Here is a 25,161-nt window from a genome sequence, read left to right as displayed (position 1 = left end):
AGGACCAGCATGTCGAAGGGCTAACATATGTAATAGATTCTTTATAGTCTTCCCGGGGTCTCTAACAGTGACCACCAAAAGACGGAGAAAATATTTTTTAAGAGCACACAGCCTCCCAGTCTGAGGCCTGCTCTTTTGTAGAACAAAACAGTCTGCCTCGTGGTTAACCAGCAAAAGTTACAGAGCAATAGCTCAATTAATAGCAGTTGCAAACTTAATTTATGTCTCTGCTATTCACTTTTCCATTAAGCTGTAAAAGACAAAACCTTTAGACATGATACATTGACTTCCAAAAAGGCAGTGAGTTAAATAGACAAGAGCTTTAAAAAAATGAGTTCACATGCTGCTTTGAAGCTCAGCTTGATGAACACTAATGGTCTGAATCATGGGCAAGAGGTGGCATTCTGCCATCTGTGTGCAACAGAAGTCATTTAACAGTTTCCTGAATCCAAAAAACAAAGGTATTACTCACTGCCAGCAGTTCACTGAGCTGCAAGTGGAAAAAAATATATGATTTCAGTCCTATGTCAGTGTGAAGGTGTCTTTCAGTTTCCAGACTTAAAAAATATGTTAAAAATCATCCCCCCGTCCAATGTGCAGATTGCTCATCTACAATTGACAGCCCAGCCCTGCTTCCCAGTGATGACTTGTCCTCCATTTAGTGGAAAGATGCAACTTCCTGCCTTCATGAGTAAGACGCACTCAGCCCAATATAAAGTTTGCTCTAATCCTTGGCCCCTATTTCTGGAGACACCCTGAACAATCATTTATTTGGAAAGGAGGCAAAAGTGGTGCAGACTTTTCCTCTCAGGCAAACACAGGGAATGTGGAATAGTAATGAAAGCACTTTTTTTTACATTTCAAGGGTGGGGGGTGGGGGGAGGGGCTATACTTATGTATTCAGTGAAGAAAAAAGCTTTTGTTTGAATGTGGCAGTATGACAGAAGATCTTTTGCGAATGGAGTGTATATTAACAACAAGGCTGAGCTTTGAAAAATATGAAAGCTGATAGTTTTTCCACTGGTGCATTAAAAAAATTATTATTATTAACGATGCCAAAAATATAGTTGACAATACTAGGTACACTCAACTCTTAAGAGACTAGGCAGCATGCCCCACAGTGGGGTATACATAAGCATCACAGTGTCTAAAGCCAGCCCTTGTCCTATGTCTGTCAGCTGGAGAGCAAGGCTGGGAAGACGGAGAAAGACACGCCAGACCTGAAAGCTGCCCTTAAGCGAGAGCGGGAGGAACACCAGCACCTCCTGGCTGACTCTTACGCGGCTGTCATGGATCTCACCAAACAGCTGCAGATCAGCGAGAAGAACTGGGGCCGTGAGAAGCTGGAGCTCCTGGAACGCTTCAACCAGGAACGGAGCCAGTGGGAACAACGCCTCCGAGACGCCCAGGCGAAAATCAGCCAGGTGGGGCCTGTTAACGGGCTTTAATCTTTGTTCCCGACTTGCGTGTCAGCAGACAGCAGGGAATGCTTTTAAGATTGCACTGCAGGATGGCATGGTGTGTGAACTAAAACACAGACCCTGGCCAGAACATAGCTGTATTTTGGGGGAAATGTTGTTGTTGGTTTGTGCTCATCAGGAATTTGCATACAGCTGCTGCTTTTTCCCCATTTCACCTTGTGAAACGTGATCTCTCCCTGAATCCACTGGAGTGATTGTTATCGTTCTTGCTCCAGTGAGACATCGCGGGGGCGTCGTGCACTGAGACACACTGCTGGTAGCTTGTATCGCGTCTGCGAGCTGTGACCACACGTTAACTCCCCCTCCACTCACACCAGGGTGTTGATTCCCAAGGCAGGAATGTAGCTCACCCCATGCCAACCCCAACTGTATTTAGGCACCTTAACCTCTAAGAAATAACTAAAGGACATCGGCAGAGAAAGTGGTTCAAGCACCGCGGTCTAGAAGGTGCACCAGATCAAAGCAGACTGTGAAGCACTTGAACAAGAGTGTTACACATTATCTGTCTGAGTCATATATGATCCATTAGCATCGACAGTTCCTGTAAGTGCTGTGTGGCTCAGTAAGCTGGGAACATTTTGTTCTCAATGCCATTGGGGTTTTTCTTTTCCTAATGAAGACCCATAGATATTATAGGCATGTAAGTATGTTTTCCAAGAAGCCGCAGCAGTTCCACTGTGAAAAATACATCTGAAATTCCACAAAAATGTAATCTATATAGATTTCAGGCATTGTAAGTGCATAAAATACCACTATATGTCTGTGGTGTGGTATACAACATGAATATGACATAAAAAAGCTAATATACCTATCATTATAACTGACATTTTACATTTATATGCATTGAAAACTTGATTTAGTATGTAAATGTATTTCAGTAATCAATACATTCCATTGTTTTTATATTGTTTTTCATTTTTATCCTCGTCTGACTCTACTGCCTGTTGTTGTATTGTAAACTTCACAGGCTCTTATTTTCCAGTGTTTTGCCTATTCTTTCTTTTTAATCAGCTATAATCACTCCCATTTTCCTGTCCAATTCTCCGGGAACTGCCGCAGTCTTGGCTGGCCTCACTGGCTGCTTGGCTCCCATTTGGCCTATTCCTAACTGACGCCCATTCCTGAAAAACAGGAAAGTTTGGGTTTCTAGGGCAGTGTTCCTCATTTCCAGCCTCGATTTCCCCCCCCCCTTTCTCAGATTACCATGCCTGAAAGAAACCACAAGGCAAACAGAAAACCAAAGCCCACACAAGAGCCAATTCATACACACAGGCAATAGGATTCAAGAGATTATTGTCAGAGTGCTACTGTATGTGTTGCAGTCCAGCAAAGTGGAATTCACATTAGCATAGAAATACAAGTAAAAGGAAAGATTCTTTGAAAGCTGCCCTTTTGTCTCTGAGCCCACAGGCACTTCAGATATTCATCACTCTTAAGTTTACTCTGTAAATATGATCAAATTAGGAAACAAAATAATGATGTGTCCAAAAAACATTGAAGACGTGTATGTGCACATTTCTTTCTTAACAATAGGCAGAGGTTTTAAGTGTGGATTGTTTTAGAATTGCAAAACGCTTGAAATACTAACATAACTTCTGTACAGCAGCAATATTAACAAACAAAAACTCTGCCATTTGTGTTCTTTTACAGTCTTTGCATGACAAAATGTCTGAAAAAGAAACGTCCTCAGACGCAGAAGCTCAGGGAACAAATTTACAGAGGTGAGAGAGTAATATTATTTACTAAACCTCCTGACAGAATTGATGTTCTTTCAATTGACTGTATTCAAATAATGAATAATAATATCTGATAATCAATGAATTTGAAGATCGAACAGGAAGTTGCTGGAGTACAAGGGAAAAAACTCTCAAACTTACAAAAAAATGTGGCTTTTATAAGATGAAGATCAATTAAATGAAAGACATTGTGCAATTAATTGGCCTTTTCTGTTCTTTTAGGACCAAATCAGTTTCATCCATGTCAGAGTTTGAGAGCCTTCTGGATTCCTCTCCCTTCATCCCTGGCCAAGACAACAGTGATGCCAACAAAGAGAAGAAAACCCAGCCTAGCTCACGCACTGCCTCCAAAAACCTGTCTGACCTGGGGGAGTTTAACAAGAAGAACTGGAAGTACCTAACAAATGAAATGGCCCTCTATGATAAAACTGATCCCTTCAAGACCTGGGACTGTCCAACAATGACCAGCAGCTTTGCTGGCTTAGACTTGACCCAGAAGTGCATACAGAGGAGTTACACAGCACCAGACAAGACTGGAATTCGGATCTATTACAGCCCCCCAGTGGTGCGAAGGATGGAAGCCTGCTTGTCAAAGGGAAAAAAGGAGGAGAAGATGATGGCTGAGCCTGGCTACTTATTTACCACCGCAAAGCTCCAAGAGAATGGAGAATCACAGAGCTCATCAGACAACACCTACAACAGATGGCTCTGCAACTTCTCCAAGCAGCACAGAGACCTTCTGGAGAACAACTCCACAGCAGCCACTACAGCTGTGCTGCCCGCACCCTTTCACGGCCTGGAAATGTCTGGCAACTTGAGTGACGACATGAAGGAAATGACCAATTGCGTGAGGCAGGCCATCCGCTCCAGTTCACTGGAGAGGAAATGCAAAGACACTGCAAGCCAGACTGTGGGGGTTACCACCACGGGGACTCAGACCACACAGTTTGTCAGCGTTGGACTACAGACTGAGGGCCCAAGAACCAGCCTGCACACCAAAAGCTGGTCACCCAGGAGCTCTTCACTGATGTCAGCTCGCAGCAGGCAAATCTCCACATCCTTAGATAAGGTGCACAGGATTGAGCGTCCATGCTGCTCACCAAAGTACGGGTCTCCCAAGCTGCAGAGAAAGGTGTCAATGTCATCTTCGAAGTTGGACAGTGCCAAGGACAGGAGCCTGTGGAACCTTCACCACCGGGGGCAGAATGGGTCAGCCTGGGCCAGGTCAACCACCACAAGGGACAGCCCAGTGCTGAGTGGCCTCAATGACGGGCTCTCCAGCTTGTTCAGCGTGGTGGAGCACAATGGCAGCACAGAGTCGCTGTGGAAGGGAATACCCCAGGAGAGCAAATCCAAGACTGAAGTCCCCAAGTATGGCATAGTCCACGAGTTCTTCCGAAACGTCTGTGGCAGGGTACAAACACCCATGCCCCCAGCCGACAAGCAACCTAAAGACCCTGCCACCCTGGAAGATGGCAGCAGGAAGCCAGACTGCTTTGCTGCTGCCTCAGTGGCAGGCGCCCAACCCGACCACGTGACAAAGATCATAAACAAACGTCTTCTGAAGCAAAGCCTCAGAGACGAACAAGCCCACGGCATCAAGGACGCTATTGCGAGAGAGATGAGCATGGCATCCAGTGCACATGAGGTTAGATTCAGTCTCACACCTCTCCTCTCCCTTTCTCTCTATATAAATATTATTTTAGCTAAAGCCTTTAACCATGGCAACTTACAGTTAATACATTTGCATTATATTGTTTACAACAGAAGATATATCACCACAGACCTTTGAAATCAGCAAAGACAAAAAGACCCACAATGGGTGATTCTTCCTTTAACGTAAAAAATTGCCACAGACAAGTAACTCCCCGGTTTTTAATTCCTTGGCGTTTTTCTCTTTTGACAGGACGCTGCCTGCGACTGCACCTCTCAGTCACTCACGTCTTGTTTTGCCCGTCCCTCGCGGTCGATCACACGCCACTCCCCTGCCCAGTGTAAGACGCGCTCAGTGGAGGCCGGGACAGCGGAGGAGAAAGGAGACCCCCCTGAGTGAAGGGAGCGCTGGGGACGACAGAGTTGCCACAGAACCTGCTGCCAAGGAGGAGGAATCCAGACTTTCTGAAGCCACTATGTTCACAAACACCCAGCAGCAAAAACAGAAGAAAAATCAAAGAGAATGTCTCCACACGTTTCAGAAACTGTTGTTGTTGGATTTTGTTTGTAGTTTTTGTACTGTATTCCTGTGTTACTCATGCCAAGATTCCCACAGCATTCCTGTTCATATTTCAGATAAAGGGTGCACAACGTCTTGGACTACATTTCCTTAAAATGCTTCATGAGAATTTCTCTGGTCGTCAACGATTCCAAAACTTGATACATCCACACCTCAAAAATCGCAGTGATACCAGTTTGGAGGAGCTAGGTCTTATTAAGAGAATAGCTCTACTACTCTGGGGATTCATTTCTGTTTGCAAAGATTTAACTCACATGTTGTTTAAAGAATAATATGTTTCAATCGATATCTTATTAAATCAGTGTTCGATATTCATGGGACCTCTTCTAGACAACTGCCTTCATTCACTTTGTCTAGGAACCGCCTAACACACTAATTAAATTAAACTTTAAAAGAAGCATTCCTTTGGACACATACGACAAACTGTGTGAAAAGGGACCCATCATTCTTAAAAATAACTTGAATAAGATAGGATAGTTTACAGGACTTCTACTGGATAGATATCGCAAATCCTTGGAAGTTGATTCCCTCTTTTCTGCTACTGGAGAAACATGCCTTCTGTCTGATGTACTGGAGTTGAATAGAATTAGTTTGAGACAGTAAATATAAACATACCCAGGACCAGCTCTGAATTAACGTTCATATTTCTGTGGGACATGTTTAGGGAACTGTAGAATGTCTTGATGTCAAAACATAGCATAGTCAGGCACCTCAGTTGCGTGTGCGTGTTTGATCACGCGACGTTGTTAACATACTAGTACATTCTGGTACCATTTTCTTGAAAAAGCCATCAGAACCACGTACTGGCTGTAGCTTGAGACTAATCTAATTTATTTCTTCTTGTCTCTCCACCCCCACAGTCGAGACTTGAGTATGTCTTTCTACAGATCCGCTCGGTAGTAGTAGAAGGTAACACAAGATTAAGCTTTTCCATGAAAAAGAGCCCGTTTCAAGTTGCTACTTGCAAGAGTGTTTTCCACACTTTTTGCACAAGCCCTTGTCTGTCCTTCAATTAACTCTCCTGTAATTTCCCAAACGCTTAAGGTTACTTAAAAATACAACAAAAATAAAAACACAAGACAGCGTTCTCTCCAGATTCTGACAGGAGAATGTGATGTCCTTTTCTGATTATTTATTTTTATTTGGTGGTATAGTTATATTTGTTTTCTGTTGATATTTTTAAATATCTTTTATTTTACTTGAAATATGAATGTCATCTTTTGTTCTGGCTTGACATTTTTCCTGTTACATCATTCTGAGTCTACCTCGTCAGACTGAGAAAGCATCACCGTGTTTATCTCAGTTTGCAGGACACCTAGCCTCAGAACTGCGTGGCCATCACAATATGACAATAAAATATCCAGGACCAAGTTTTTTTTTCTTTTCGTTTTTTTTTTTTCACAAAAGCCAACGAAATAATGACATATGCTGAATTTTATTTCCTACTGAAGAACTGAAACTATATTTGTATTATTTTGATACCAAGGGAATTATTTTCAATTTAAATTATTGTTGTTTTTATAAACACACATATGTCTACTCTCAATGGTGCTGGACAAGCAATGTAGGTTAAACTATGTTGCATGTGCTTTGAAGCAAAATAATTATTTTTTAAATATCAATTGTTTCTACAGTGGCTTCTAACCCTATACAACATACATGGATGTACACTGTATACAGCATCACTATCAGACTTGATTTTACTGCAGCTCATACATGAAGTCTAAATCAGTAATGCTCTGCAACAATTCACAATATTACTTTTCTAAAAGTACTGTTTAACATTTAATATATTCATTTCAAAATGCCTTGTGGGTAGATGATATTCAGTGCATTTCACTCTGTACAGACGTCTGAATTGGTTGTTCTTTTGTAGTTCTACTAAATAAGATAAATACAGTACTGTGCTCATTTAAGGAGGGAATATACAAGTTTATTTTATATATGAAAAAACTGCAGAACTACAGGCTAACAGTTACTATTATAATTGTTTTTTCTAATGTTAATTATTTTATAATTTTGTATTTTTTAATTTACCTATTAAAAAGGAACATAGCATAACTTATTATTTATGTTATGGATAACTATTTTACTACAAATGGAAGGGAAATCAGAACTGGAGGTACATTATTTAACTACAAGGTAAAGTTTAAAATTAAATTGAGTACAGAAAAATAAAAGCCAAAACAATGGCCTCAAATTAATGTTGCACATATTTCCTGATGCCCAGAAAGTACAAGATTACTTCTTACATTTTGTGAATTAGGCTAGGAGGCAGAGTAAAGTCAAGACTGTCGAAACATAAAATAATCATCGTAATTTAGGGTGCTGCCTTTGAGTTGTTGCTACCACTGCTACCTCATTCCCTTTCCTTGATAAAAGCAACCTCCCCATTTATTTTTCCTGAAGTCAAACGGAAGTCATTTTTTCAGAAGCACACACGTGCCTTTATTATCTTCTGTAAAATTAAGTTTAGCACTTTATACAAATACCCTCATCTGCTGATTTCCTGTGTGACAGTTTCTTTCCCTGCTATTGTGTTACTGGGCTTTCTTTCTCTTGTCAATCCTCATTAACGTCAGAAATAAAGAGATTCATAAGGAAAAGAAAAGCAGTTTGACACATTGCAGAGGCCTGGATTTTCCAGGATGCTGCAGTGGGAGCTGCATGGGAATGTCAGTGAAATCCCTAATAAAACATTGTTGCATATTTGTAATAGTGACTTTTTTTTACCCATTTATATGGATACATTTAGGTTAATATATTGGATATGCTTTGAAATACAGACACTAAGTCTCACTACACATACACTCACACACATACAGGTATAGTATATTTGAGTCTATAAAATAACTCATCCTATAACAAGGAAGTGATAGAATACATTCACCTTTGACCTTCCATTACCTAACTTCTCATCTTTTCACAGAATTAGAATTGCAAAGATCCGAGATAATGTATTATCATGTACCTGTGTTTCAGATGCATCTCCAGTGTATTTCCTGTCAGAGTAAATGCTAAGGGTATCCTGCCTACAGTAGTATAGACTTGGACAGTGTAAGGAAATGAGGGCAGTTTAAACCTAGGAAAGGGAATGCCGTAGTGACAGCTGTTATAAAGTTCAGCCGATCCTGTGGGAACGATCCTGTCTGCAATTCAGTTTATACCCAGAATGACTGAGAACAGGGGATGGATTCTGAGTCAAAACACAACGTCAAAAAGTGGCCCTGATGGAATCTCCTCTTTTTGAACACATGTAAATAACCAATCTGGTTTGTTAACCACCTTTTTTTCTAAATATTGTGTAAAAAAGAAAAAGACAAAAAAATATTTAAAAAATTCCCCCACCCCCCAAAAAAATGTTTTTAAAAAACATTGTAAATACTTCAGAGTTGCAGCCTTTTATTGTTTATTGATTTTTTTTTGTAATTTGAGTTGGTGTTGCATCATTTTAAATCAAAACAGCTGTTTTTGTATTAAAGCCTTTCCTATCAATCCAACTGAGGCGGCGACCTTGTCTTTAGCAAGGCACTGTACTGGAGCCATCAGTTTTGCTATTCCCTCTCCGTATCATGTGCAAGATGTACACCCTGCAGAGGGCTGTACTCTGGAAAGTACTATGTATTGGGCTTGGTTGTAAAGATCATTGAGAGCATTCAAAATATACACAGTACTCAAGTGTGTACACGTACGACTTTTCTGTTCCCACCTACACACTCTGGCTGACATTTACTTATTCCATATTTTCTATTCACCCGACCTATGCGTCTCTGAGTACAATCGTTTTTAAAGTACGATACTGACCTAGAGGCATAATATTCAGAAATGTATTGATCTAAAATGATCTTTGTTGCACAGCCTTAGCGCACCGTTCCACCAAGTGTGCTTTACATAAACTTGTGCCATGTCTTAAACACTCTCATAAATTTGGTTTAGGTTTCAGATTATCTGGTAGACAATTTTAAAGATGTAGCTATACTTCAAATAATTATTTTTAGTTTTCATTGTTAATATTTGCTAAATTATTTCCAAATGCCTGTACATTTTCCTTATTTTAATATTTTGGCTCTACGCTCCGTAATATTGTAACTTAAACAAATATAAACATAATTTATACTCTTTCTATCCTTGCATAGAAAGAGCTGAATGTCTTTGATGAGTTTAAGCCTCACTGTCGAAGAAGCATATTAGCCCTCTCCTTCACAGACAGACACAAACATTTCTGTAAATAAGATTTAAACTCTAAACTAGACTTAGGATTGGGTTATGTGTTGGGGAAGGGTCTTTTGAACTGTGAAATTTGTCAGCTCAAAGATCATTGCTTATTGTTTGTCATTGTTCACAATAAATGTTCATTGCAACACCCACGTCCATGTCCGTTATTGAAATCTCTGCATGGTCTTTCAAAACACAGCCCTGAAATAATGACCATTTGATTGCTGATTTGATTTGATTGTTGATTGCTGAAGGACAAACGGCGCATTACATCTAGGTATTTACTATTATCACTAAAGGAGTGGGGATGTTTTTTTTCACGCTGCATAATAATGTTTGTACTTATTAATTTCTATTTTCCAGATTCACTTTTTCCTTTTTATACACTTTTTAGTTGTTTTGTCAGAGAAACAAAACCTCCTTGCAAAGAAAAGTATTTTTTCACATGCCTCCTCAGTTCCCATAAAGATTGCATTCAACATGATATTTTGCTATTAAAATATATCAAGTAAGTAATTTTAGTGAAGTCAATGACAGAGTTGTAGAAACATTCTGTTCTAAACTGTCAGACACACAAAACTGCTTTCATCGCTTTATTGTAAATTACTTAAACCTTAAAGCATTGGTGATGCTGAAATACTGTTCCCAGCTGTCAGTGCAAGGTTCTCGTTCAAATTTACGGCTCCTTTGTTTGTCTCTCCTCACAGCCGCCCGCTCCTGGCTGATTTGTATTACACTATAAATGTTGACTTGATGTGAAGCGTGAGGAAGGCCACAGAGGATCAATACTGCATCCTAAATCTTAAGACACAGAGTACACGTTAATTAGAGCTTAGGCTCAAATCCATCTATACCATGGCACGTAAAACCAACATCCGTTCATTTTCAAGAATGAAGAAGACAACAGTGGGACGAGCGTACATCTTGCAGAGAGAGACGCAGAGGGAAAGAAACCAGGCTTTCCAGATCACCAGTTTGTCCCCAGTTACATCCCATCTTAAAATGTGCAACTTTTTTTTTTTCCAGTGGCTGGGGGCCAACTACTGCAGTTCACTTTTTTTAATACTTAATTAAATAAATCCCAATTCAGACGTCTTCACAGCTTTATTTCCACTCCTATTCCTTCAGCAGTGTGTGATTGATTGATTAATTTAGGAAGTTTGTTATCTATATATTATTTAGTTTAAATGTTTAAATCAATGCCTCTCCCTTAATGCAGTTCTATATTCCGCCAGCTGTCACTTCCTTTATTCTCCTAGGCTGCACTGACATATGATGAAATGCTAGGCAACTCATTTGGATGCAGCTTCCTTTTAATAGCAGTGACTTTGTGCTTCCCTGTGACCTCGCTGCCTCTGTGCTGCCTCGGTTTGTCCCCAGCAGCCGCCACCACTGTGGCAGATTACGCAAGAAGCCGGGGGTTTAAGATTCTTGGCCTTCCTCTCCCAGTCTGAACATCTGGGAATCGCAGAGCACTCATTTAAAGGAAAACAAGTTTATATTCAAAAACGAATCCAGTCCCGAGCCAGCAGGAAATGAGCTCATGTAGCATTTCACCATAGCAACTACATAAACTTCCTGCTAATCTTAACCTTAGTTTCCCTGTGTGTAGCCAGGGCCGAGCAGCATATTTAATGTTTTTTTGTTTGTCTGTTTGTCACAATGTTGGTCTTTCTGCAGTGATTACTGATTTATCCATTTGTGGTTTGCGCTGGATTTCATAAAACGATAATGCAGTTATTGATAAAAAAAAATTGTAAATGCTAAAATATCTAACATTTAATATAGGTCACACATTGATCTGTATTTCCTTTCCTGACACACCAGTGGATTAATGTAGCATGTTGCCACACTCATATGCTAAAACATAAGACTAGTGAGTTAGAAACAAACCTAAATACCACTCAATTCCATCTCCGCTTTTCCACCATTAACATTTATTCTATGGCCAATATGATTTATTTACTTATACATATGTATGAAAGAGTTCAGTAGCCTATTTGACACTCTCTATGAATGCCAAGAGATATGGCTAGTGGTGGCGGCTATTATTTTCTATTTTTTAGTGCATCCTGTGAGAATGGCAATTTTTTATGTCCCTGCCGACAGTCTGACAGTCCCCGCACTGAATTCTGCAATTTATGCCACAGTGTTGTATGTGGGCAACACATAATCTAAATCAATATCCCTCAGCGCTCTGGACTGATTTGGAGCAATGTGGACAAAACGAATTTTGCATTGATTGTTTTGTAATGTTAAATGTGTCACCAACCCTAGTCCCCTTGCTTTGCTGCTCGTATTTAACAGCAGCAGTTTGGTCTTTCGATCTGTTTGTCTCCCGTGTTTCTGTAACTTTAAGAAAAGAGTCTAACATCACCCTGTCAGTCACACATGAAGGGCTTTAGGCTGTCATACATCAACATTAAGTTCTTACTTTTGTATTTGTAATTAAGTAGTAGTGTTCTATATACAGGAAAGCTTATAAGCAAAATACTTGTCTTTTACTTGTTCTTAAATGCAGCTCCAAATGGATTATTGTCTTTTCCCCTTTTTAAAAATGGTTATGCAACATTTGCCTTTAAGCATCTCTCTCCGTGTCCAGCCCTGAGAGCAGAATCCCATTAAGGCCGCGTCTCTTTCCCTCCTAGTCAATCCGATTACTCTCGCAGAGATAGGATCGGACAGCAACACAGTGCAGCCCTCCTCGCTGTGTACACAACAGGATATGGACATGTGACAGATGAATAAAAGTGAAATCAAGCAGCATCCGATTCCATTATTTCACCCGCCATAAAATTAGCGGACCTCCAAGAACGGCTGCCAACTGCCATCTTCTGTATGTGCTAATCTTCTCTCTCTTCGGCTGTGTAAGAATGGTATCGTACAGTTTCAGAGTGTTTGTTTAGTAGCATTAAAAGCCCCCAATCTAAACAAGGAAAGGGTGCAACTTCCCTTATGGACTCTAACCCGAGGCTTGAAAAGGAGAAGCGTACAGAATGGGAATATTGATAGTCACAGTGATTAAAGTGCACAGCAGAGAAAAATGGTACCACAAGAGTTGGGCCGATCCTCCCACCTTTCAGTTCAGGTCTGCAGCAGATTAACATCTAACAGTCTAATTACGGAAAAACAATAGTTTTATTGTTTCTGAAAATGTTAAAATAATCCTGGGCATGGTGCATAGTGAGGGTCCATAAAAGAGAACTGGTAAAACAATCAAAAGCATTTCAATAAGCAGGTTAAAAATGCTGGTTTAATTAAAGAGCCCAGGCAGGAATCAGACCTGGCGCTGTTTAAAGCATCTGGGTCCAGTTAAAAGGTTATCTTAGGAGAATATCACACACACCCACAGGGCTTCAGATAAGAGATATAAATAGCATGTCTTGGGGGAAAGCAGCTTTGGAACCAATTATTATAAACATTTTGCATTTTCAAAATGATCTGTCTTTTCTCTCTTATTTCAGAAACTGACCGGCCACCCCAGTAGATTTGAAATCCATCCACTCATTTCCAATGACCGCCTCCTCCAGTTTAGAGATGTGGTATCCCTTATATTTAGGGTGTTAAAACTCTGACTTGATACTCACAAATTTCAGTAACTTTGCTACACTAATTTAGTGGAGATTTGTTGTTGATTTATCGACTGGGCGCCGGAACATTTTTTATTGAGACCGGGGTAGAAAAGAGGGATTCAATCAAAACTTGGAGCTCAGAGTGACCATTTAAGTAGAACTCAGCAACGTTTTATTCCCATTTACAGGAAACACCACTAATTATACTTTAATGATATAGTGCCCTGGAAGAAGAACCAGCAGAGAAAGCATTCAGCATTCTTCTATATTCTTATTTTGATAACTGTCACAAGATTGCAAAAATAGTTTTCTATTGAACCACATAAAGAAAAAAACAACCCAAACATGTAACCTCCAAGGCATATAATCATGAGACCTTAAGTATAAATCATTTTATCCCTGGAACCAGATGAGCATATGGTTGATGGCAACATTTTAACTGCACAATTTTATTTTTTAGGCAGTTTCCCTGAGCGAGGCAGTGATAAATGGAGGGTTATTCTATTTTCAAGCACAAAATAGTGCATGCTGGCCTACATTGACCTAAACTTATAGTTCTTTCAATTAAAACTCAAGGCACAAAAGCAGCTTTACAATGTGCATCAATGTGTGTTGGGGATTTCGTGGTGAAAACGGGGGAGGAACGTGACCCAAAGAACTGCTGGTGACACGGGTCAATCACAAGCTTGCCCTTCTAAACTTAGATATACACAAAAAACATAAACACACAACAATATTCTTAACGCCAAAATACACTGAGAGTCCCGCTGATTACATGGCTAATCAGACACAAGTACAGTCAACGAGCTGAACCCAGCATTTCCAGACCGAGGAGGGTGGAGGAAAGGAGAAGGATGGTGAGCTATTTTTGGCTGCTCTTCTGCACTACAAGCGGCAGCATTATGGGTATTAACCCACAGGGGACTTCAGTACAGCTGACCCGGCTGGCTGCCTGCACCCTGGTGTACCACAAACATCTGACACTGAAAACGACTGATCACACTGTACAGTTTAAGAGTGTGTTTCTTTGTTAAATAACAGCACTCTGTTAAAGCAAAAAACAATATATTGTCACCCCCCTACCCCCCTCTAATTAATACATTAATCCAAGGTGTACTTGTTGTTACTCACCGCACACCTCTCACTGTGCTTTATGCAAAAAACAATGGGACTTCCACCTATCTCCTTGTTATTAACCTTTTCTATTTGTATTTACATAACCCAAATATCACTTAAGTGGTTCTGGGAATATGAAAAAGCAAAGGATAGAGAGAGAGACATGCAGATAGGCAGACAAACATGTTATTACTTTAATATATAACATTGTCCACCAAGGGAATGGAATATAAAATCTGTCTATATACAAACACACACACACACATATCTATACACACACATTGTAAGCTTCAATGTCTAATGTAATTTATAATACTGACCTACTTTCCTGGGTATGCATGCATTTTTAAAGCTCTTTCAGTCAGAAGGCTCTGCAGAAGTGATTTCTGTGAAGGATTTCTGCTGTAGAAGAGTGGGAAACCATCCAAGAATTATGAATCATGTAGAGTGATACTATTTCTTGGAGGCAATTAAGTTCATGGTAGTCTGAGTTTGCAATTCATATTTAAATTGCAGAGTTCTGAAGAAGAAGAAGAGATGAAGACGACTAAGAACTGCTTGTGGTCTGATCCTCCACAGTCAGGCCATTACAATACTCTTACTGCTGTATTGCTGATAAGAGTTTAAAGGATGTAAAGCAGAGAGATGAAGAGGCCAAGATCACAACCTCCTGTAAAATCACAGTGGAAAAGTGTGATTTTATTATGTGACTGAATTCTGCAATGTAGCACTGCCTCCTGCTGCTTCATCACAACATAAACTTCACTTTCTGAAATGCCAAAACTGGACAGATATTCAGCATTTTAATTAAATCTTTGAATATTTAAAGGCGTAAGAAAAATGTAATATTGCAAATGTCTGTATGCAAGTATGTTGTAATTTCAGATGACATGTCGCCAGCACTTTCCAGTCAAGGTGCCCTTGTGTGCAGCACCATTGAGAAGCATGTCTTAGGGGACCCAAATATAACCCAAATTTATTTCCAGAGACGCCTAGATGAAAAATGTTCATTTCATACATATACCAGTGCAGAGCGAAGGTTTTTGACATGAGCCGGGATTTAGCCAGGAACTGCTGGACGATATATTGCACATATTATATTATACCAGCAGTTTTTCTTAGAATAGCAACATGTATATATGTGCATCTTGGCACCTTGCCAATAATGGGACGATTTAATAGCAATATAAAAAAATGACAGAAATCTTTCTGGGAGAAGACCAGAGTGAAAGATTTCTCATTAGCCATGTTCACTTACAGCCAAAACACTCTGTGATGCCGTAAATCCTTTAATGTATAAATTAATACAAATCACAGAAGTAGTTCAAGGGGGTGAGAGAGAGAGAAACGGTTCTAGGCCGACACTCAAAAATACAAAAATACAGTAATGAGAATCTGGAGTGTACGTATTACCATGTTTTGCATAAGGGAAGATCTATTGTAATGACTTAGTGGAGCGTTCCTGCGTCTGTGAGCAGCAGTGCGTTAGGCCTTGAGGTGTTTTCATCCCAGCAGGGGTGTGATGAAATCTTGCATGTTGCAGCTCCTGCTTTCTTCGTTGCCTTACAAGGCGACAGCAGCCAGGGCTGTGATATGCAGAAGTGCTGATCAGATCTCACCCTCGGAGTGTGAAATAAATGCCGTGCATGGCTGCCATCCTATCAACACCAGCACAGAGGCAGCTGTGCAGGACACAAAAACACTGATCTGCAAGTGAATGGAGGTCAGGACGTCTCTGGGGACCGCACTCCTGTCCTCCAATAGGAAGGCTGGGTTTGTGTCTTTAGGAAGGGTCAGCCACGTGTCATTGTGTTGTTTGAGTAGAACAGGGCTGGGCTCTCAATCAAAACTCAGGGCACCTCTTGCCCCCCACACCAACCTTCCCCAGCATTTAATTATGAATTTGGACTTAATTTGTCCCTTGTTTCAATTCTCTAGCATCACAGAAGTGGGGAAAAACAAAACGATACTAACTGTAACTGAGATCTGACTGGATTAAACAGTCTCAGGCAGTTTAGCCGACAGTACACAGCAACTACAAAATTATGAGTTTGTTTACGTTTGCTTTCTTCTTGCTGGAGGCCTAATTGTGAATTAGGTTGAGGTATTAGCAATGGCTCTAATGGCATAAAAACCAACAACTTCAATAACTCTACCGAGCCACAATATGCATCACATAAATATAAAAATGTATAATATAAAGACCAAGAACACATATTTAATCATTATTAATAATAATGAATAACAATTCCCCAAGACTCGTAATTGGGGTTAAAATTAATGAGGTTTATTTTTCAGTTTATCTGCACAGTAGTGCCAGTTTTATGGAGTTCACACTTTAGAAAACACCGAACAGGATTATATAAATAAATTCAAACAGCATTGTAACATAAGGGAAACAGTTAAAAACCGGCCTCTCTTCTACAGCTTCCTATCATGTAAATAACTCCCTTTGTTTAAACACGTAGACATAGCAACAATAAAAACACCAATGGGCTTCTGTCAAAGCTTGTTGCAATGCAAAACAGGAGACACCAGAGAGGCACTCCCATAGATTCAAACCAGGTTCAGATCTGGGGACATTATTATGTGTTAAGCACTGGTGTTTACAGGTAATAATCAGCTGAGTATGTAATGTATAGTTGTAAAGCAAAAAATCAATTTTATTTTTTAAACTTCAGCCGAAGTGCATTCACATTTTGGCTTTGAACAAAAGGCTCTGAATACGTTCTGAAGCTTTTCTTTGTTCAGGTAGAATAATCATTAGAGCAGTACATGCTATATCCATCCATCATAGGTCAAATCTATCTGAGCAGTTTTGGGCCTAGATCAAAGAATCATGTTATACTATTTACACAGCAGCAACATTCAAAAAGTAAAAACATTCAATAAAATCATTGGTGAACCTCTGCAAGTTTTTTTCCACCACATAGCTGGTTACTTGAACAGTTACGTTTTAAAATCTATTGATTGAGAAATAAAGCAGTGCAAACCTGGCATTGGGGAAGGAGCACAGTCAATCTTATGTGTCGAAATGACCCTCTACCCACAGGAAAATAAAACGCATGACACAGAGAGACAGAAAAGTGCAGAGAAACATTGCCACACAAAGTATTAGCAAATACACTCTCAACACACATTTGGTTCATTCAGCTATGATATATATATATATATACACTCACCTAAAGGATTATTAGGAACACCATACTAATACTGTGTTTGACCCCCTTTCGCCTTCAGAACTGCCTTAATTCTACGTGGCATTGATTCAACAAGGTGCTGAAAGCATTCTTTAGAAATGTTGGCCCATATTGATAGGATAGCATCTTGCAGTTGATGGAGATTTGTGGGATGCACATCCAGGGCACGAAGCTCCCGTTCCACCACATCCCAAAGATGCTCTATTGGGTTGAGATCTGGTGACTGTGGGGGCCAGTTTAGTACAGTGAACTCATTGTCATGTTCAAGAAACCAATTTGAAATGATCGACCTTTGTGACATGGTGCATTATCCTGCTGGAAGTAGCCATCAGAGGATGGGTACATGGTGGTAATAAAGGGATGGACATGGTCAGAAACAATGCTCAGGTAGGCCGTGGCATTTAAACGATGCCCAATTGGCACTAAGGGGCCTAAAGTGTGCCAAGAAAACATCCCCCACACCATTACACCACCACCAGCAGCCTGCACAGTGGTAACAAGGCATGATGGATTCATGTTCTCATTCTGTTTACGCCAAATTCTGACTCTACCATCTGAATGTCTCAACAGAAATCGAGACTCATCAGACCAGGCAACATTTTTCCAGTCTTCAACTGTCCAATTTTGGTGAGCTTGTGCAAATTGTAGCCTCTTTTTCCTATTTGTAGTGGAGATGAGTGGTACCCGGTGGGGTCTTCTGCTGTTGTAGCCCATCCGCCTCAAGGTTGTACGTGTTGTGGCTTCACAAATGCTTTGCTGCATACCTCGGTTGTAACAAGTGGTTATTTCAGTCAAAGTTGTTCTTCTATCAGCTTGAATCAGTCGGCCCATTCTCCTCTGACCTCTAGCATCAACAAGGCATTTTCGCCCACAGGACTGCCGCATACTGGATGTTTTTCCCTTTTCACACCATTCTTTGTAAACCCTAGAAATGGTTGTGCGTGAAAATCCCAGTAACTGAGCAGATTGTGAAATACTCAGACCGGCCCGTCTGGCACCAACAACCATGCCACGCTCAAAATTGCTTAAATCACCTTTCTTTCCCATTCAGACATTCAGTTTGGAGTTCAGGAGATTGTCTTGACCAGGACCACACCCCTAAATGCATTGAAGCAACTGCCATGTGATTGGTTGGTTAGATAATTGCATTAATGAGAAATTGAACAGGTGTTCCTAATAATCCTTTAGGTGAGTGTATATATATATATATATATATATAACTTGCTGAATACAAAAACTCTATTCCCTTCAAAACGGCAGGCTTCTTCAATCCCTGTGTGCCGGCCCTCCTCAGGGTCACCCCATTGTAACCGCGGGCAGTTCAGTCACAGCACAGCCTGGAGCGTATATATGCAGATACAATAGCAGGGTTCGTTCGCTCAGCTAATAGATTTCGCTGCCGGCCTCCTTATCTGCCGTGCCAAGCGGCTCTCTTTACATCATGTGGTTCACTCAAGGATGGGAAGAATTGCTTTAGAGATTCAGTACAGTTATTTATGATAGGAATACAAGCAGAAGAGAGAACGTCCCATGCATTGATGCATCTCAACACAAAAACCTGAGACGGAGAGGGAAGGGAGGTGGAGGGGTTGGGATCCAATGTTTTGATCTCTGCTACTCCTGAACAACTGACAGAAACCTGTTAATTGTAGGTCATACTTTGTTGTTATCAAGGGTCTCAGCATTTCTCTTCCTGGGCAGCTCAGCCATTTCCCTTTTCCTCCCATTATCTTGGAGGAGGATGTCCAGTGATGCACTGGAACAAACCACATATCATTCAGTGGATATGCATTTGTGCTAATATTACGCTGCAGGCCCTGCACCTTCATTTGAAGCTGTGGCAGATTCCATCTCACTGCCCAGTTAGTGTGAGCATGACAAACAAATAGCCCTGTCATTGGGGAACAAGTTAGGTCTTACAGGACAAGTTCAAGGCCCATTGACCAGGCAATGGAGGATAGCCCCTACAACACATGTTCTTAATGTAATAATGCATAACAATCCTTTACCGCCCACTCCTGCGTAGCCAATCTCTTGATAAACCTGCTCATTGAAGCACAAGCTTGTCTGTGATAATACAAGGAAGACAAAGAAAAACAGACAATAGATGGATATGGTTACCTCTGCTCACTCGGTTCTGAATGGATAGAGGTGACTCCTAAGAGGAAATGTCCTTGGCTTTTCTTTTTCCACCCCCACTCCACCATCTGTCTCTGGGGGTCTTCAATATTGAAGGGTCCTTTCTCTAGTAATGCTATAAAAGCATGAATTGGACAGCGATGTATTTATTAACCATTATACAAAATAAACATTTCCAGGTTTTGCATTTATATTGATAGGTAATCATTAATTTGGATTAATTTGTGCAACACTGTGGGCTGTGACACTGCAGAATATATCATACTATAGCACCTGCTTGCGATACTAACGGGAACACACAAATATTAATTTCATCTCTATTTATTTGTTCGTTTGAGTCCCAAGAACAATTTTAAGGCAACACTCTGAAAGTCAAGCACATCGGGCACACAACACTGTTGTGGACGGCAATTGCACCGGATCCCTGGAATATTTTGCAAAAAGACGACTGGCAGTAACCTGATGGATAGCTGAAAGAGCAGAGGTTAACAGTGCAGTAAATAAGACTGAATTGACACATATTACCAGCTCTTAGAAAAGATGATGATAGCCATGCTTTGAAACGTACCTTGGCTGGTGTATATTGGTTTTCCGGAGATACCGATAGCATACTCAAGCAAACTCAATTCCTATGATTAGTAATGGACAGAAGACTTTATTGCCGATTTTTCTTTTCTCCAGCAATCCACATATAATAACAGTGTGGCATAGTGGGCCCACTGGGAGAATATATACAATATAGAATATATATTGGTTTGGGCCATATTAATTCAATTATTACTGCCATCACTTACATTTACTGTTCTATACTTTATTCAAGCAGCATGTGAGACTGGACATGTGACCTGAATAAAATGGCAAAACTGCTTTTCGTTAGCAATTCATTTTTACTGTATTGAGGGTCTGATTCTATAATCACATCCAGAAATATTGTGTAGAGAATTAGTTTAACTTAATCCCATAATCAGAGAAAGGGCAACCCCCACCACCTAAACTCATCATGTTTCCAGAAGCAGTGTTGCCATCTTAAATACTAAGGATGCTCAGTGATTTCCCTTAATGAGATTTATTCTTGAATGGTTGTGAGGCCAATAAAACATAAATAGGAATGAGTACTTGAGGGAGAAGAAGGTAAATATCTTGCCTCTGGATATTTTTTTTATCTTAATTGATTTACAAAAGCTAAAACCTTCCAATTCAAACGCAAAGTGATTGAGGTTCTATGTTCTCCAAATTGGCTAAAAGAGCAAAAACCAATATAATTAATTTAATATTAATTAAATTAATATTGTTTTACAAATCAGTCAAAAGCACCAGCTGATATTAGACTTTCTGGTGCATGCTCAACTACCTATCCTTTTTAATGTATAACTGAAGAACTTCACTTCACCTGTGGTATGGGGAAATAATTACCCTCAAATTGAAGATTTGTTTTCATCAATAAAGACATGCAGTTGCCTTCCTGGTAATAAAATGCTGCAACACTGAACTAATCTTGACAACCTGCAGAGAATTAGTCAATCCATTGAAAATCCCCTTTTCTTCCCCCAACATGAAATTCCCTTTCAAACTGAAACTAAAAAAGGGAAAACCGAGTATTGTCTATAATTCATTGTTTCCCTTAAACTAAAAGCTTATAAATGTAAACTGTTGGGCAATTATAAGACTTGGAAAAGCTTAAGGAAATCCTAAAACATTCTCTATTTTGAATCATTTTCTATTTTATCATCACCGTGAATACATTAGCATGTATGTTCAGAAATGGCCATGCAAGTCTATACTGAGCCTTACCTCGCTATTGAGGGCATTTCGGAATATTTCAGCCAAATATACAGCGATTACCACAGCAGTAGTGGCGTAGATGAGCCTATACAAATAAGTAACTCTGCAGTATAGCCTTTCACATCATGTTATAGGAGTATCACGGAACACAAAAACTGCAGAGATTTCACAAGCAAGTTTCCACAGAGAAAGCGCAGAAAACATTGAACCACAAAAAACAAAACCTATGAGCCGCAGTCAAGGATTAGAAAGCTCTGTATTTGAAGTCTGAATTCTTCATTTTTCCTGCCTTGAAAAAGACAGCAGTTTGACATCCTTTAAATCTCCTCCACACTAGCCTACCTTAATTAATGAAAAAAATTTAAGCCACATGTCTGCCTCAGATGCTGATGAAATCTAAGTATTAAAAATATTAAGGAGCAGAGAGATGTGGGTTCCTTTCTTAAGGCCCGATCGCAAACCATGCAGAGAGCTTTGAAGTGGTGCAAGACTTTTGAAAAATACATACAGTTAGGTCCATAAATATTTGGACAGTGACACAATTGTTATAATTTTGGCTCTGTACACCACCACAATGGATTTGAAAGGAAATAATTAAGATGGGCTTTCACCTTTAATTTGAGGATAGTTACATCCAAAGTGGGTGAACAGTGTAGGAATTACACCCATTTTTATATGTGGTCCCCGCAATTTTAGAGGCTCAGAAGTATTTGGACAAACTAACATAATCATGAATTCAATTGTGAGTTTCAATACTTGGTTGAAAATCCTTTGCAGTCAATGACTGCCTGAAGTCGGGAGCCCATAGACATCACCAGATGTTGGGTTTCTTCCCTGGTGATGCTCTGCCAGGCCTGCACTGCAGCTGTCTTTAGTTCCTGCTTGTTCTTGGGTGTTTTGCCTTCAGCAAGTGAAATGCTGCTCAATTGGATTCAGGTCAGGTGATTGACTTGACCATTGCAGAACATTCCACTTCTTAACCTTATAAAAGTCTCTGGTGGCTTTCGCAGTTTGTTTCGGGTCATTGTCCATCTGCACTGTGAAGCGCCGTCCGATGAGTTTTGAGGCATTTGGCTGAATCTGAGCAGATAATATAGCCCTAAACACTTCAGAATTCATCCTGCTGCTTTTGTCAGCAGTCACATCATCAATAGATACAAGGGAACCAGTTCCCTTGACAGCCATACATGCCCATGTCATAACATGCTTTACAGATGAGGTGGTCTGCTTCGGATCATGAGCAGATCCTTCCCTTCTCTATACTCTTCTCTTCCCATCATTCTGGTACAAGTTGATCTTGGTTTCTTCTGTCCATAGGATGTTGTTCCAAAACTTTACAGGGTTCTTTAGATGTTTTTTGGCAAACTCGAATATGGTCTTCTGTTTCCTGTTTACATCTTGTGGTAAACCCTCTGTATTTACTCTGGTGAAGTCTTCTGTTGATTGTTGACTTTGACACAGATACTCTACCTCCTGGAGGGTGTTCTTGATCTGGCCAACTGTTGTGAAGGGGTTTTTCTTCACCAGGGAAAGAATTCTTCTGTCATCGAGTTGTTTTCCGTGGCCTTCCGGGCTTTTTGGTGTCCCTGAGCTCACCAGTGTGTTCTTTCTTTTTAAGAATGTACCACCTACAGTGAGGGAAAAAAGTATTTGATCCCCTGCTGATTTTGTACGTTTGTCCACTGACAAAGAAATGATCAGTCTATAATTTTAATGGTAGGTGTATTTTAACAGTGAGAGACAGAATAACAACAAAAAAATCCAGAAAAACTTATTTCAAAAAAGTTATACATTGATTTGCATGTTAATGAGGGAAATAAGTATTTGACCCCTTCGACTTAGTACTTGGTGGCAAAACCCTTGTTGGCAATCACAGAGGTCAGACGTTTCTTGTAGTTGGCCACCAGGTTTGCACACATCTCAGGAGGGATTTTGTCCCACTCCTCTTTGCAGATCCTCTCCAAGTCATTAAGGTTTCGAGGCTGACGTTTGGCAACTCCAACCTTCATCTCCCTCCACAGATTGTTTTGGGTCATTGTCATGCTGGATTACCCATCCACGTCCCATTTTCAATGCCCTGGCTGAGGGAAGGAGGTTCTCACCCAAGATTTGACGGTACATGGCCCAGTCCATCGTCCCTTTGATGCGGTGCAGTTGTCCTGTCCCCTTAGCAGTCATTCCTCCTCCTCCAAACACGGCGGGTTGAGTTGATGCCAAAGAGCTCGATTTTGGTCTCATCTGACCACAACACTTTCACCCAGTTCTCCTCTGAATCATTCAGATGTTCATTGGCAAACTTCAGACGGGCCTGTACATGTGCTTTCTTGAGCAGGGGGACCTTGCGGGCGCTGCAGGATTTCAGTCCTTCACGGCATAGTGTGTTACCAATTGTTTTCTTGGTGACTATGGTCCCAGCTGCCTTGAGATCATTAACAAGATCCTCCCGTGTAGTTCTGGGCTGATTCCTCACCGTTCTCATGATCATTGAAACTCCACGAGGTGAGATCTTGCATGGAGCCCCAGACCGAGGGAGACTGACAGTTATTTTGTGTTTCTTCCATTTGCGAATAATCGCACCAACTGTTGTCACCTTCTCACCAAGCTGCTTGGCGATGGTCTTGTAGCCCATTCCAGCCTTGTGTAGGTCTACAATCTTGTCCCTGACATCCTTGGACAGCTCTTTGGTCTTGGCCATGGTGGAGAGTTTGGAATCTGATTGATTGATTGCTTCTGTGGACAGGTGTCTTTTATACAGGTAACGAGCTGAGATTAGGAGCACTCCCTTTAAGAGAGTGCTCCTAATCTCAGCTCGTTACCTGTATAAAAGACACCTGGGAGCCAGAAATCTTGCTGATTGATAGAGGATCAAATACTTATTTCCCTCATAAACATGCAAATCAATTTATAACTTTTTTGAAATGCGTTTTTCTGGATTTTGTTGTTGTTATTCTGTCTCTCACTGTTAAAATACACCTACCATTAAAATTATAGACTGATCATTTCTTTGTCAGTGGGCAAACGTACAAAATCAGCAGGGGATCAAATACTTTTTTCCCTCACTGTATAAAAATGGGTGTAATTCCTACACCATTCACCCAATTTGGATGCAACTCAAATTAAAGATTAAAGTCTACACTTAAAGAACATCTTGATTGTTTGCTTTCAAATCCATTGTGGTGGCATATAGGGCCAAAAAGACAATTGTGTCACTGTCCAAATATTTATGGACCTAACTGTATATAAATGTTCTTGGAATAGAATACATAAGTATGAGCATCATATTTTAATACAAATCACCTCAGGCAGAATGATTTCAGGTAGACACATGAGGAACTGGAGTTAAGCAGCAGCTATCCTGGCACACAGGAGTTCATGGCTGAGCCACAGTTTCAAGGGGAAGCGGACATTCACTGGAGCCAAAGACAAAGCCTGGCAGAGGTGGTGTTAGGACAGGGGAAACTGCACAGCAAAACACTAAAAGCAAAGCAAAGGAGCCAACTTTGAACGATCCAGCTCAAATCACAATGCTATCAACTCACAGCAGAGAGCGGTTTCACAGTGTGAGGAGGAGGAATTCGCACATCTTAACTGCGATACTATTTACAGAAGATTCATTAAGACTTGTGAAAAACTGGAAGGTACGTGTAAATAAGATGCCTAATTAAGGCAAAAAAGGAGAGGAAGATA

General features: G+C 40.4%; 1 protein-coding gene across 2 annotated transcripts in view; it reads left to right on the top strand.

Annotated features, from left to right (window-relative positions):
• The window catches only part of mtcl2 (microtubule crosslinking factor 2), a 38,954-nt gene extending 29,141 nt beyond the window's left edge, over positions 1-9,813 (top strand). For both annotated transcript variants that reach the window (XM_066702306.1, XM_066702305.1), the window contains exons 11-14: positions 1,179-1,424; positions 3,132-3,202; positions 3,440-4,865; positions 5,124-9,813. In XM_066702306.1, coding sequence (XP_066558403.1) covers positions 1,179-1,424; positions 3,132-3,202; positions 3,440-4,865; positions 5,124-5,270 — 1,890 coding nt within the window. In that variant the 3' untranslated portion in view covers positions 5,271-9,813. The remainder of the gene's footprint in view (positions 1-1,178; positions 1,425-3,131; positions 3,203-3,439; positions 4,866-5,123) is intronic.
• The last annotated feature ends 15,348 nt before the right edge of the window (positions 9,814-25,161 follow it).

Source organism: Amia ocellicauda, chromosome 4 (genome assembly GCF_036373705.1).
Source record: "Amia ocellicauda isolate fAmiCal2 chromosome 4, fAmiCal2.hap1, whole genome shotgun sequence".
Lineage (NCBI taxonomy): Eukaryota > Metazoa > Chordata > Actinopteri > Amiiformes > Amiidae > Amia > Amia ocellicauda.
This window is presented reverse-complemented; position numbering and strand designations above follow the sequence as displayed.